General features: G+C 41.4%; 1 protein-coding gene across 4 annotated transcripts in view; it reads left to right on the top strand.

Annotated features, from left to right (window-relative positions):
* The window catches only part of ST7 (suppression of tumorigenicity 7), a 234,648-nt gene that overhangs the window by 66,645 nt on the left and 153,768 nt on the right, over window positions 1–14,235 (top strand). The window contains exon 1 of one of the 4 annotated variants that reach the window (XM_048836151.2): window positions 4,107–4,494. The exons of the other annotated variants lie outside the window; for them this stretch is intronic. Within the exon in view, the coding sequence (XP_048692108.1) occupies window positions 4,473–4,494 (22 nt within the window). The 5' untranslated portion in view covers window positions 4,107–4,472. Of the gene's footprint in view, window positions 1–4,106; window positions 4,495–14,235 lie in introns of those variants that run through there. 4 annotated transcript variants of the gene reach the window in all.

A 14,235-nucleotide genomic window follows, 5' to 3' on the forward strand; every position in this document is an offset into this window, starting at 1 on the left:
GCTTGATAGAAATCTTGTAGGTGTTTGCCTCTGTCTGAGGGGTGGAGCAAATGCGGTTGTATCGTAGAGCTTGGCTGTAGACAATGGATCATGTGGTGTGGTCTGGATGAAAGCTGGAGGCATGTAGGTAAGTATAGCGGTCAGTAGGTTTCCGGTATAGGGTGGTGTTTATGTGACCATCGCTTATTATCACCGTAGTGTCCAGGAAGTGGATCTCTTGTGTGGACTGGTCCAGGCTGAGGTTGATGGTGGGATGGAAATTGTTGAAATCACGGTGGAATTCCTCAAGGGCTTCTTTTCCATGGGTCCAGATGATGAAGATGTCATCAATGTAGTGCAAGTAGAGTAGGGGCATTAGGGGACGAGAGCTGAGGAAGCATTGTTCTAAGTCAGCCATAAAAATGTTGGCATACTGTGGGGCCATGTGGGTACCCATAGCAGTGCCGCTGATTTGAAGGTATACATTGTCCCCAAATGTGAAATAGTTATGGGTAAGGACAAAGTCACAAAGTTCAGCCACCAGGTTTGCCGTAACATTATGGGGGATACTGTTCCTGACGGCTTGTTGTCCATCTTTGTGTGGAATGTTGGTGTAGAGGGCTTCTACATCCATAGTGGCCAGGATGGTGTTTTCAGGAAGATCACCAATGGATTGTAGTTTCCTCAGGAAGTCAGTGGTGTCTCAAAGATAGCTGGGAGTGCTGGTAGCGTAGGGCCTGAGGAGGGAGTCTACATAGCCAGACAATCCTGCTGTCAGGGCGCCAATGCCTGAGATGATGGGGCGCCCAGGATTTCCAGGTTTATGGATCTTGAGTAGCAGATAGGATACCCCTGGTCAGGGTTCCAGGGGTGTGTCTGTGCGGATTTGTTCTTGTGCTTTTTCAGGGAGTTTCTTGAGCAGATGGTGTAGTTTCTTTGGGTAACCCTCAGTGGGATCAGAGGGTAATGGCTTGTAGAAAGTGGTGTTGGAGAGCTGCCTAGCAGCCTGTTGTTCATATTCCGACCTATTCATGATGACGACAGCACCTCCTTTGTCAGCCTTTTTGATTATGATGTCAGAGTTGTTTCTGAGTAGCAGCCGTGTTAGTCTGTATCCGCAAAAAGAAAAGGAGTACTTGTGGCACCTTAGAGACTAACAAATTTATTAGAGCATAAGCTTTCGTGAGCTACAGCTCACTTCATCGGATGAATACAGGTAAATATTATAACAGGAACTTTAAATAATGTACCCAGAATGAGTAAATGGCAAAACTGGAAATAGAAACCAGGAGTTCTTAATCCCAGTAACCTGCTTAATCTGGCTACTAGATTACATTCCTATAAAAGCGATAAATGTTGAACACAACTCATAATGGCAAAGAGTCCTGTGGTACCTTATAGACTAAGACATATTGGAGCATACGCTTTCATGGGTGAATACCCACTTCGTCGGATGCATAGTGGGTATTCACCCACGAAAGCTTATGCTCCAATATGTCTGTTAGTCTATAAGGTGCCACAGGACTCTTTGCCATTCTTTGCCGCTTTTACAGATCCAGACAAACAGGGCTACCCCTCTGATAGTTGACAACTCATAATGTTTTTTGAAAGAGTTAACCTATTAAGTGTTTTATATATAAGTACCTGTTAAAGGGTTTCAGAAGTGGTCTTTAGCAGTCTGTCACATACTAATCAGACAGTTCACTCAGAGTTACTAGTCACCAAGTCAGTCTAAATCTGACCTAATAGTATTGTATGAGATACTATCATTGATACCATATGGGGCTGTTGGTATTTCAACCATAATATATACATCAATGGAATATGGCCTCAAAGGGGTGTTGCAAGTGCTCAAATGAGGTAATTGGAAGGCTCTGATACCTTATTAAGGTTTTGCGTCTTCGTCCGATATAATAGTGTGGAACAATTAACCTTGGTCATGGGTGCAAAAATATTTGTTAAAAGCCATTACATGTCAACATTACAAAATATTTTGCTCACGTTAAGAGAAAGGAATAGATCTGAATTTAGAATCAGGAGATCTGAATTCTGTGCCTCATTCTGGTGTGACACATACTTCCTCTGTGAACTTGGCCCAGTCACTTAGCCAAAATTTTCACACTTGGGTGCCTAAAGTGAGGGACCTAAATCCATATTTAGGCCAGTCTACACCCCGTTTTGTATAAACTGGCTGTGAATTAATTTAGGCTGGAAATTCGGAGAAGGCTTCTAACTACCAGAGGATTGAGGTCCTGGAACAGCCTTCCAGTAGGAGTTATGGGGGTGAACAACCTGATTGGCTTTAAGATGGAGCTTGGTAAATTTATGAATGGGGATTATATAAGGTGGTTGTCTGCAACAGTAGGAGACTGGACTCAGGAGGTCCCTTCCCGTCCTATGTTCCTATGTTTCAGTTAGGGCTGTGATCATTTTATTAAATTAGCTATGCTGGCATGACTCCACTCTAGTGTGAATGTAGTTATATGCTATAAAAGTGTCTTATATCACTTGGTATTATTCCCATATGGGAAGGGAATATAAGCACTTTTATACATGACATGACTGCGTCCACATGAGGGATGTTGTACTGCTTTAACTATACTGGCTTGGTTAAAATGGTGCCACTGTGCAAGTGGGCAAGGAACAGATGGAGCCTTGGCTCCGCCTCCCTCAATGTGCCGGCCAGTTTAGCTGCGCTGGCATGGCTGGGACCATATGCTGCGTGAGATAGGACTGAGCAGGGTACGTTTCCCCCTGGAGCAGGGTGAAATTGGGAGGCAACTTGTGACTCTCTAAATCATAAATTGCTTCCCAGCCTGTTCCTGGAGCAGCACAGCCCAATACACTGGGCTTGTGGCAAAGCAAAAATTGGCACCATCATATTTTTAAGCATGTTGAGTTTCTCTGACGGAAGGCTCTGTGTGCGCCCAATATTATTATTGTTCCTCTGTTTCCCATTGTCTACACCCTACTGTTCACAGTGATATTTTATATGTTACAAATAGAATGAGAATACTTAGGCTGTGGGAATGATTAGTAACATTTAATTTGCAGACACTCAGAAATGATTTTTTTTCATCTTTTTAAAGTGCTTTATGTAACGGGTGCCTTTGTATTTCTTTTACTCTTCCTCACTGGCAACGCTTTGCAATCTTTGCTGGGTTTGCAGCTGCATGGGCTTGCTCAATGAGAGCCATTAAAAATGTTCTCCCCTTTGCCCTCTCCGGATAGCCATTCTTCACCCTCATGCCTCCTAGACTCAAACCCATCAACTTACTGCTTCACTGCTCTCCCTAGCGCAGACACTTTAGTTTGGCTTCGGAGAATTCTATAGCAAGCCTCTTGTCTGCACTGAGATTAACAACAGTCAGTTTCGGTCTTTGTTTATGTTTGTTTTTACACTATCATTTTTTCCTAAATTGCTGAGTTGTTCCAGAAAGGAGTAATTCTAAATATTGGGAAGGGTTTGAAGTCCTAAATCTGGACACTTTAAATAAATAAAGTGAAGTTGAAGGGGAAGAAAAAAAATTGCTCCTTTTGTTGCTGTCTTGGGTTTTGCAGCAAAAGAGCAGCATAATTTTTGGTTTTCATTTTTATGTGTGTGACTTTTTTGTTGTGGTTAGATCAGTGCTGCAGCATACCCTGACAGTAGCATCTAATAAAATTACTGAACACTTGATTACCAATCTTAAATCAAAATGATATGTGAAGTTTAGGTTAATTCCCGAGTTTAATCCTTCTGCTATGGAAAAGACAATTTTGAGAGTTCATTTCTGATGGAAATACATTTTTTCATTCTTTCGTAAGTACCATGCAATATATCTGGTAGGATGTTTGTCCCAGGAATCTTCGTTTCTGTATGATGTGCTTGCAAGAAAACACTTTGGATTTGCAAAGTTAAGGCAATCATTGTAAATTCAACACAGAGATATTTTAATTCTCGTGTTAAATCATGGAGTAGTTTTTTTTTTTTTTTTTCATGAGGGAGGGAAATATATGTCTGGTTCTTTGTCTTCTGCATTTTGTGACAAAGGCAGCATTCCCATTTGAATTGCTCTGCTCTATTCAAGCCCCCTCTGAGCCTCTGGTTAACAGCAGTCAGTCTTTGCAGTGTCCTGACGTCATCCAGTGTATGCATAAGCTATGCTATTGTCTTACTGAGACCAGGGGCTGTGGATTGCAGTATCTGGTGTCTGCTACCTATTTCTGCCTCACTGCATGACAGAAGAGAAACTGACCTTCCCTTACCTCTTGGATTTAAAACAGCAACTCCTGATTTTTGCTTCCTGAAGAAGACCTTCGCTTTGGTTGCAAGGAAAAGCTGTCTGCAGTGTGAAGCTTAGGAGAAGAGAATCTGGCAGCTTGACTTGGACTGCATTGTCTGGCTTCATGACCCCTGCTGTGTAGCAGTCTCATCCTTCTCTCACACGCTCCCTCTATCTCTCACTCTTTTCCCTTTTCCCTTCTTTAAATAGCAGCATCTGGGGCCAGCCATGTTTGGCACTGAATCTTCATGTAAGTAAATGCATCCCACTTGCATCCTTTTCTATTTAGAACAGAGCTTGTTGTATCAACATTGCATCCACAGTAGTTGCATTCCCTTTGCTGTAGGTTGTTAGCAAAAAGCTGAGGTTCTAGCCTGTTTACAAAGGGGCTAAAGATGCTGGGGGAAAGCATCTGCCACTTCTATCTGTGTGTGCATCCTTGAGGCCAGCAGCGAGTCAGTTTAGGGCTGTCAGTGTTACTGAATCCAGGCCGTTGGAAGATGCAAAGAAAAATGCAGTTTCACTTGAACGTGTTAATTGATAAGATCCCATTCTTCAGTGATCTATTGTAGCATAACCAGTAATGAATGTGTTACTCAGATGATAATCGGCATGTTTGAGGTAGTGAGAGGATGCTACAGGATTAGATCAGAAAGAGCTGAGAGTAACGATTTAACCTGGGAAAAAGCTGGTGGTGGAATTGTTCTCTGTATTTTCTTTTCTTTTTTGGGGGAGGGTGGGGGGCGGGTGTTTTGAAAAAGGAGTCTTTTTCTTAAATTTTTTTGAAATACGAGAAACCAAAATTGAATGGGCAGTTTGGGAGGAGGGCAAGAATTCTGAATAATGGGTGATTTGTTTGTTTGTTTGTTTCTAACTGGAAACTTGGAACTGTGTCTTGTGCGTAAAAGTAAAAGCAATGGAGACACATGTCACTGAAAACAAGCTAGATGTGTTTCAATGTAAAGGACAATCGGTAACCTAGCTAAACGGATGGAAGATTGCTACTATTATTGGTGACAGACAGTGCAGTTACATAAAGACCTCTGGGTATCCAGCGATTGTCTTCTGGCTAATAAAAAATGCTTCATGGTATACTACATATTTAATATTAATTTACATACTGTGTATCAAAAGCACATCTAATTTAGTAGATAATAACCCGAGTTCATTTTGAGTTTCATTTATTCTTAATATACAGTGCGGTGCATTTCCCCAGTGTAGTTAGCATAGAACCCTGTTTGCAGCTGGCCATTCATCAGGAACGGTAACATGCTGGGCTACCTGGTGATCATGCAGTCTTAGCTCTAAAGAACTTCATTCTTTCCGAGGGTTAATCGGTCCTGTTGATTCACTGTGGCAGCTTCCCACCTCCTCTGACAATCCCTGATCAAGGTCAGGAAAGAAAAAAAACAGAATTTGCTCTTTGATTTCTTACGTTTTTCAAGTAATTTTTCTTGTATTATTGACTTTAATTTCTGTTGCTGTTAGGATGACCAGATGTCCCCATTTTATAGGGACAATCCTGCTATTTGGTGCTTTGTCTTATATAGGCACCTATTACACCTCAACCCGGTCCCAGTTTTTGACACTTGCTATCTAGTGTTGCTGTATGCCTATTTGGAGATCCCAATCACAGGTATAGAAACAAAATGCCTAATATTTTAGTTGAGTATAATCACAACACATCAGGAATTCAGAGGCACAATTTTTGTGTGTGCAAATATACACATTAACATACGTTACAGAAAAAAATCCATGGTGTTTTGGTATTTTCTTTGCGAGAATGTGTGCCACCTAGTTGCAAATTCAGTAGTAAATCCTATTATTCATTCTGAGGGGCCTCTCTTGTTTTATAAAGTATATAATAAATGACTAGCTTATTACCTGTTCCACAGGACTTTTTGATAAAGTCACCCATGTGCTATCTGGTGTGCTCTGACAGCAGCGGTGGTTGCTTTTGTTTCTACGGTGCCCAGATTATTCAATGTGCAAAAGGGTGACTTGAGCTAGTATAATCACCACCACTTACTTGGCAGAACGGCCGGTCAGGGCTGGCGTATATTACTTGTCTAAAATTAAAAATTGGTTGTTTCCGTGAAGGCTGCAGAGCTGAACATGGGTTGTGCATTGCCCCACCCCGCTTGCATAGGTGCCCCAAAGCGCGCTCACCAGCTGGTGATTTACAGAATTAAAGCCAATCGAGTCAGGCATTGCGGGGGTCTTTCATCCATCTCTTCTTTCTGAGGCATCATCTTCCTTTGTTTAAATCTTTCTTTTCCCCTGTGTTTCTGTCTTTGGCTTTCTCTACATCAGGGCACAAGGACCTTTAACAAAGGGGAAGCTCTGAGACATCATTGTTATGGTTGGAATGGGAAAGGAGCTACTGTCACCTAGTCTGAGCCCCTGCATCATGGTGGGAGGATAGTTCAGATTATTCCTAAAGCATCCCCAGTGGTTGATCGTGCAGTGTAGCCTTGTATAATGGGCTTGGTCGTGTTGTCACAAAGAATAGTATAATCCTAGAACAATTTAAAAAAAAAACAAAAGTACCGAAGACCAATTTTTTAAAAGTCTAATTTAACCAAATATCCTATTAGGCCTCTTTTGCCTTTTATTTTAATTTTTCTTCCCGAATTGTAAAGTCAGTGAGTGACAGCAGTCTAGCTATCAGACTATAGAATTTTCTATCTTGATAGAACAATATTGTTTGGTTCATTATACTTGCATCATGTTAAAAAAAAAAAAAAAATCCAGCAGCACCACAACCTTGAGAACAATACAGAAGCAAGCCCTGCCAGCTATCCAAAAAGCATTACATTGACAGTAAGATTTTTATCACAGTTGTATAGATGGTAATAGAGTTAAGAATTATAGCTTTCATATTTCATCTTGATAACATGATTCTCTCTCTCTCTCTCTCTCTTTTTTTTAATACTGAGGATTTTATTTTAACAAATATGTATATAAGAAGCAAACTCTGTGCTTTAGAACCCTCATTCTGCCCACATTCAATATGATTGTCCTTTAGCTTTAAAAGTCAAATGTAGTGAGCTATTCGGTGATTTCTGACAGCAGTCAGCAGCTCAATAAAAGACGATATGAGCATAATTGGAGAAACGCAGGCATGTTCTTATCTGCTCATGGAGGAAGGAAAAAAAAGACGAAACATAAGGCTATGCTCATTATGTTGCTTGTAAAGATGGGAAACAACCATGTAATAACTATTATTATTAGTTATATAAGAGAACAGTGTTAAGCAAAAATCACACGACCGGCCCACGCAAACAGTTAAAAAATATTTTAATGTGAGCATCGTATTCTCCTTGCAGTTGTTCTCGCTATTTCGCATTAGTTGCCTCAAATGCTTTGTGTTTATCTGTTTTCAGCCATATGGCACCATGTTATTATATACAGCAGGGGTGCAAACTCCCATCCTGTGACCCTATCCAGCCCACTGTATGGATTTATCTGGTGGTTGTTGTTTGTTTATTAGTATTGCTGTGACTGTTTCAGATTCTGCAGAATGCAAAATGTTCTTTGATACTGGTGTTAGTCCTATTGCTATGAACAGAATCTTTTTATACATGAAATGAAGTGGTGCTGTTATAGACAGAACTATCTCTGAAAATTTGTGAACAGCTCTCATGCATATCAATCAACCCTGAAACCTAAGTGACTTATTAAGAGACAGCTTTTCCAATAACAGAGCTATGCAACAGTGTGTCTGATTTGCAGATGCAGAAGCTACACTTGTGCATGCAAATAAAATAGTTACACCGTTGAAAACAGACAAATAAGGAAAGGACAAAAATAGCAGTGACCCTAACTTGCCCTATATCATTTTTCCCCACTGCAGGATACTGAATGTAACAGTAACTTTACGGAGTAAAACATTAGCTCCCACTCTTACCCCTGTGATCTGCACATGGATGGTCTCCTCTGCACATGGTTCATTACCATGCCTAAGCAGAAGGAGTGGGGCCAGCTGGCTTTGCAGCAGCAGTCCCCACATTTCCCCTGAGAGGAGCTGTTTGTTTGGTGAGAGCGAGCAGGCAGCCCCCATGGCTTGCAGTGTAATACCTCCCCCTCATCCCCTTTGGAGGCGTGAAGGGGGGGGCTCATCTTGAGTGCAGCTGCAGCCAGGGGAGGCCCTGACAACATGCCTAAGTTGAATCTGTGCTGTAAGGGAAAAGAGAGGGATAATATGGAATGATGAGGCCCTAGGACCAGCATAGAGGCACTGGAATACCTAGGATCTGCACCATGTGTAAGCCAGACACTCTAGGCAGAACAGTTCAGGAGTAAAATTCATAAAGAGAATCTTAAACTACCTCCCGCTTCAGCCCTCTTCTCATGTGGGAGACCCTTAGTTATATTTCACAGGGGCCACATTCTAGACCCAGTCTTCCCATTCTCATCAGTGGAAGATTCACTGTGGATAGAGGGTAATATAGGTCACTAACTTTGTAACCCCAGCCCGTAGACCATAACCAAATATGAACTTTGGAACTCTTCACAAAATGTATTTTACTTCCCTGGTCTTTGGCTAATATAATGTACACTATCTGGAGCTGTAATGCAAGGGAGCTCATTAAAATTTACAAAGACAATATTTGGACATCAAGTTTACTGTACAATAAAACAAGCTGTATTGTGAAACTGAAGGGAAATGGAGACAAAGGAGTCACACTTTCCTTTCACACACAGTTAAATACAGTCCATTAAATTTGCCATACAGGTGGCTAAACTAGTGTCTTGCTTTAAATTCTGAATCTTCCAGAATGTATATAAATCTGAGAAATGTCTCTGTGGTCACAAAACTGTTGGTACGTGGTGACTTTTAACTGAGCACTTTCAATATTCCTCACTCAAGTATTCATTCATTCATTCATTCATTCATTCATTCATTCATTCATTCATTCATTCAGTGTTTCATTTTATGAGTCAAAAGACTCCACGCGTGGCTGTGGAAGAATGAGACCATATTTTCAGTACTGGTGCTGCTTGATGGTGGTAGTGATATTATAACGTATTGGTCATGCTACACTGAGTGTTTTGTAGACGGGGAAAGTTATAATGGCAAGTTATCGTTCCAGATTGAACCAAATTGAACCATTGAGGGCAAAGTTCATCGTGGCTCCCCATCTAGCAGCTCCACTCTGGAAAAGTAAGAGAGGGGGTAGAGACAGGAAAGCTGACCTGGGAAATGAAGGCATGAGACACATAGACTAGGTGTGTGAGAGTATGACTGGTCCTTCCAGCATGACTTGGGGATTTCTCCCTTTCTTGGGTAAATTCAGCTATTAAGATACCCAGTGTTACCTCTGGAGTTCGGAGTTGTTAGACAAAATTGGAGAACCAGGTGAAAGGGATTATCTCAACTACAGCAGCTTCAGACATCATTAAGGATGGTTTATGACAGGATCCTAAGGGCTTGTCTACATGGAGCAGTAATGTGGACTACTGGGTTGTGATTTCTAAAACCTGCTAACATGTTCTCTATTCATTGATCCAAATAGACCCTGCTGGTGTGCACTAAAGCTTCCCTCGTGCACTTCAACATAGTGCTGTGTGAAACAGTCCTACATTAAAGTGCACTACAGAACATTACAAAGAGATTACTCATTATGGTATGTACTATGCGGAGACTGAGATTGTGGAAGTTATAGTAAGGTCCGTAAACCCAACACTAAAATCGCATAGTTATTTAGCCGGAAAATACATTCTTAGCTTTATTCCCCTGTAGCAGATTTTGAGGACCCATTAAGCAGAAAAGAATGTCCCTGATTTTTGTTTATATCAGCGTGTTAGCAGAGTGGTTCAGAGGCCCAGCGAAACCTCTTTGGACATATTACTGTGCCTGACTTGAGATAGATAGATGTATAGAAGATCCTAAAGGTAGTCAGGCATCTTGCTTGAGTGCATGAACCTTGTTTATTTTAATGAGATGGAACATCAGCAAAAGATGGGATGCTCAGGCAGAGCCCATTAAGGAAAATGAGTGCTGTCCAGCAGAGTCAGGCAGGCAGGCAGCCCGAGCAATCCTGAGCCAGCCACACCACAGAAAGGGGAAGCAGGCAAGGAAGAGAAAACACTGCTTTGGAGACTAGAAGACAGGAAAAGTGCCATTCCGGAGCCAGCCACTTGAGTGACCTCAGATCTATGTACGTACTTATCTGGCCCACTTCACAATGATATCTGAGTGCCTCCGATTAATGACTGCTGATTCTTGCAGTACCCCTCTGGGGCAGTGAGTATTAGCCCTGTTTTATGGGCAGGGAACTGAGGCATAGAGTAACTTGCCGAAGGTCACAGGGAAGTCTGTGGCTGAGCTGGGAACTGAATCCCGCTCTCCTGGCTCCCAGGATAGTACCCTGTTCGCTAACTAGACCATCCTTCCTATCTCATAGGTAGAGATAGCCCAGTCGCAGGGGTTGCTGTGAGGCGGTTGAAGGGATAAAGCATATTACCCTCCGTCAACTGTGACCACTTGTTGAACTTCTGGGAATGGAAAAAAATCTTGACTTGCAGGAAGTGAATGGGATCAAGATTCTTTTTTTTAAAGCGAAGGCCTGAAGTGCAACTCAGTTTGCCCAATCATAGTACATGATTTGTGTCAGCAGATAGCATTCCTTGTAAGGAAATAGCTACTGGAGCGGCCTGTGATTTGTTTAAATGTCATAAAAGAAGTTATGAACTTAGAGAATGAAAGAGGACCATTTCCCGTCCATCTTCATATGTTCAAAGTGCAGGAGTAGTACTTAGGCGCAGAATCAAACAGTTGTAAACTCTGGTCTGTTTAATCTGCAGAAGCAGAAAAGGGCGATAGATCTTTTAGCCTGAGAACAGGCAGGAGGATATTATAGTCCCTCTGAGCTGCATGACCCAGATAGAATGTGCAGTACATACAAGGCCTGCGTCACCCTGTCTGAGCCAGGAGTGGAAGCACAGGGGATTTGTGTAATTTCAGAACAATTAATAGTAGCTCTGTATCCAGCTAATAATATAGCCACAGAACCTTCCAAACCCTCTGCTTTTTCTGAGCTGGGATACCCTGCTTGACCTCTCTCACTTGACCCTGGAGCAGCAAGGGACATTTTCACAAAATGCTGTGAGAAGAGCATACAGCACTTGTGAATCAAACAAAGGGAATATATGAGGATGGACATAAAATGAGCAGAAATCCATCCAGTTTACTGGAACTACTGTTATAACATCATTTCCTAGACCCCAATCTGGGAAGGTCAAAAGCTATAATAGAAATCCTTTCCTGATAGAAAGGATAAAACCCATTGTGCTCCCAGTGATTTGTGGACCGGAAAAGCATAGGATATTGAGACTCTATATTGATTTATAGAGAGTTAATTTATAAAACTATAGAGATAGACATTTTGTACCCAGAATCCAATTTAGGTCAGTGGAAAATGAATGGCTTTACTGTACTTGATCAAGGTAAAGCTTATCCCTAGGAGTTTGAGTGAAGATGCTCATAAGCATTTGTAACACCACAGGAAAGATGAGTGGACTTTTGCATTCCCTTTGAGTTGATAAATGCTCTCTGTCTGTCTTCCAGTATTGCATGGACAAGTATTTGGTGATTTCCAAGATGATCTATGAATCCCATTTTTAGAGGTCATTCTGGTGTACAGCAAGGATATTGAGCAATATATGAGAAATTAAAGGAAAGTGCTTCTCAGATTGCAAGAATGTGGAATAAAATTAAAACCTGGTAAGTGTGACCCCTTTGAGAGAGAAGTCTAGTAGCTGGGAAGATTACTATCACATGAAGGGTACTGAGGTGATTCTCAAGGTATGTCTGCAGTTCAGTTTGAAGCAGAAGAAACCAGAAGCAATGCAAGACATACAAAGCCTGTGAGTTTCCTGAGATAACGTTGGGGACTCTTCTCATATTGTGCAGCCCTTATACCACCTTTGCAAAGGACTTAATGCCTCTGGGTCGTGATGTTAGGCAGAAAAGAACTACCACTTGCTTTCATGGGAGTAAGAATTCTTCGCTTTGAAATATGTTGTTACTGACCAATTCAGGGACTACATGTAGCTGGCCAAGTGTGGAGCACAAGCAATTACAATAACCCATTATATGTTATGACTACTGCAAATGTAAATACTGCAGGGTATCAGTGAAAATAGTGGTTTACAAAGCTCCCGTACAGTACCTATCCTTCCACAAGGAAACTCAATTGAACAGTTTAGCAGAACACTGTTAGCAATCTCATGAACATTGACTGGAGAACAAAAGTCAAACTGGAAGGGCTATCTACATCAAAGAGTGCATTCTTATACTTGCAACAAGTTTGACAGCACTGGTTATTCTCCATTTTCCCTGCTGTAGGGGTCCTCTTCAGTGTGACCCATAGATAACATTTTTTAACTAAGTACAGAGTACATGGCTAATAATTATATGAGCTATGCAGATCGATGGAGGGAACAACTGAATAGAGCCTATGAAAATCCGCAAGAAGGAAAGCTGGGAAGTCAGTGAGATGGATAAAACTCAAGCACAAAGGCAAAAAAGGGAAGATTTTTGGAAGCAAGGAATTCAGTGGGATGTCAGATGAATAAAATAAGTTGGATAACAGATGCAGCCTTTAGTACACTATCCTGAAAATCAATTACAGCTACCACTCCCTAGCAGAACTGCCAGGGGCTGCTCCAGTCCATGGGGATATATAGCTTCAGTGCTCAGGAGACTGAATTACATATACGGGAGCAGCTATCAGTGGTTATGCATTGGAGAGAGCAGTGCCAGAAGAAATGGGCATTCAGAGGTCTTTACCTAGTACCTGATTGGGAGTTCTGTTCCTGGTTGTGGATTGCCTGCCTGGGCTCCTGGGTTATACTAATTGAACCTGATTGCCAGTGCATTTGTCTTTTATATGGAGACTACTAGTCACAGCATGCAGTACTTTATCTGGATCCAAGAAGATTTCACGTTGATCAAGATGGTACATTGCATGCTTGATGATAACTGCAGTCTCTGTGGGTCCCAATTCTAGTAGAAATGCAAGTGGCTGCAGGTTACCTTTGGTCACCCCTATTTACAAGGGTTTACAATGAATTGAGCTGCTGGTGTTTAGTTATTCGTTAGCTCCAATTAATTATTTCCTTTGTAAAATTCAATGCACAAAGATGGGAAGAAAACTAGGTTAAATTTAGGTTCTACCATCTTTATGGGTAAACACAATCTTCCAAATAAATCTGACTTTTTTATAATCCAGAATGTCAAATCAGTCACCTCAATGTTTGAGAAAGTCAGTGCTGCTAGCCACAGAGATTCAAATGCAAATTTCTACATTCTTACTCTACCTGGGTGAAAACAACATATTCTTTTATCCACTTCTAGGTCGCTGGTTCAAACCATTCCAGGTTAAAGTTGTGACTGTGTCTTCACTAGGAAGAAACTCCCTAGGATTTACATCCACCAGCTAACCTGCGTTAAAACTGCAACAGATTTATCTTCACTAGGATTGTAACAGAGTTTACTTAACATGGGTTAAAAATACACCATTTTCCCAAGTGAAGGTGAAGCCTGAAAATCACTGCTTTGTGATACACTATTGTATGACTGATGTGAAATTTAAGTCTTAGATGCTTTCCTACAAATATCCACTTGACAAAACCATCATCTCTGGCAATCCTTGTTATCAGCCTATGTAGACAGACCAAGGATTTGAATGCATGTGAGAATGAACTACCCATTCATCTCTAGTAGTGGTCTTTTCAGAATGGGTTGAGGCATGTTATCGGCAACATGAGGAGGCAGATATTGCTACCCCTGCAGTACCTGTTCTGTAGTTAAAGTTCAGTCAATGCTGTCAATCTTTCATGAGCTGGAACATAATTTTTAAAAGTCAGTTTTTATTGGTGACCGGTTGATCAATAATCCTGACAGTGTCAATGATTGGACTAATCTTTGCTCACTGACTGAAATTTGCAACTAATCCCATTTCTGCTTCAGAAGTCAAAGAAG

Source organism: Caretta caretta, chromosome 1, assembly GCF_965140235.1.
Source record: "Caretta caretta isolate rCarCar2 chromosome 1, rCarCar1.hap1, whole genome shotgun sequence".
NCBI classification, from domain to species: domain Eukaryota; kingdom Metazoa; phylum Chordata; order Testudines; family Cheloniidae; genus Caretta; species Caretta caretta.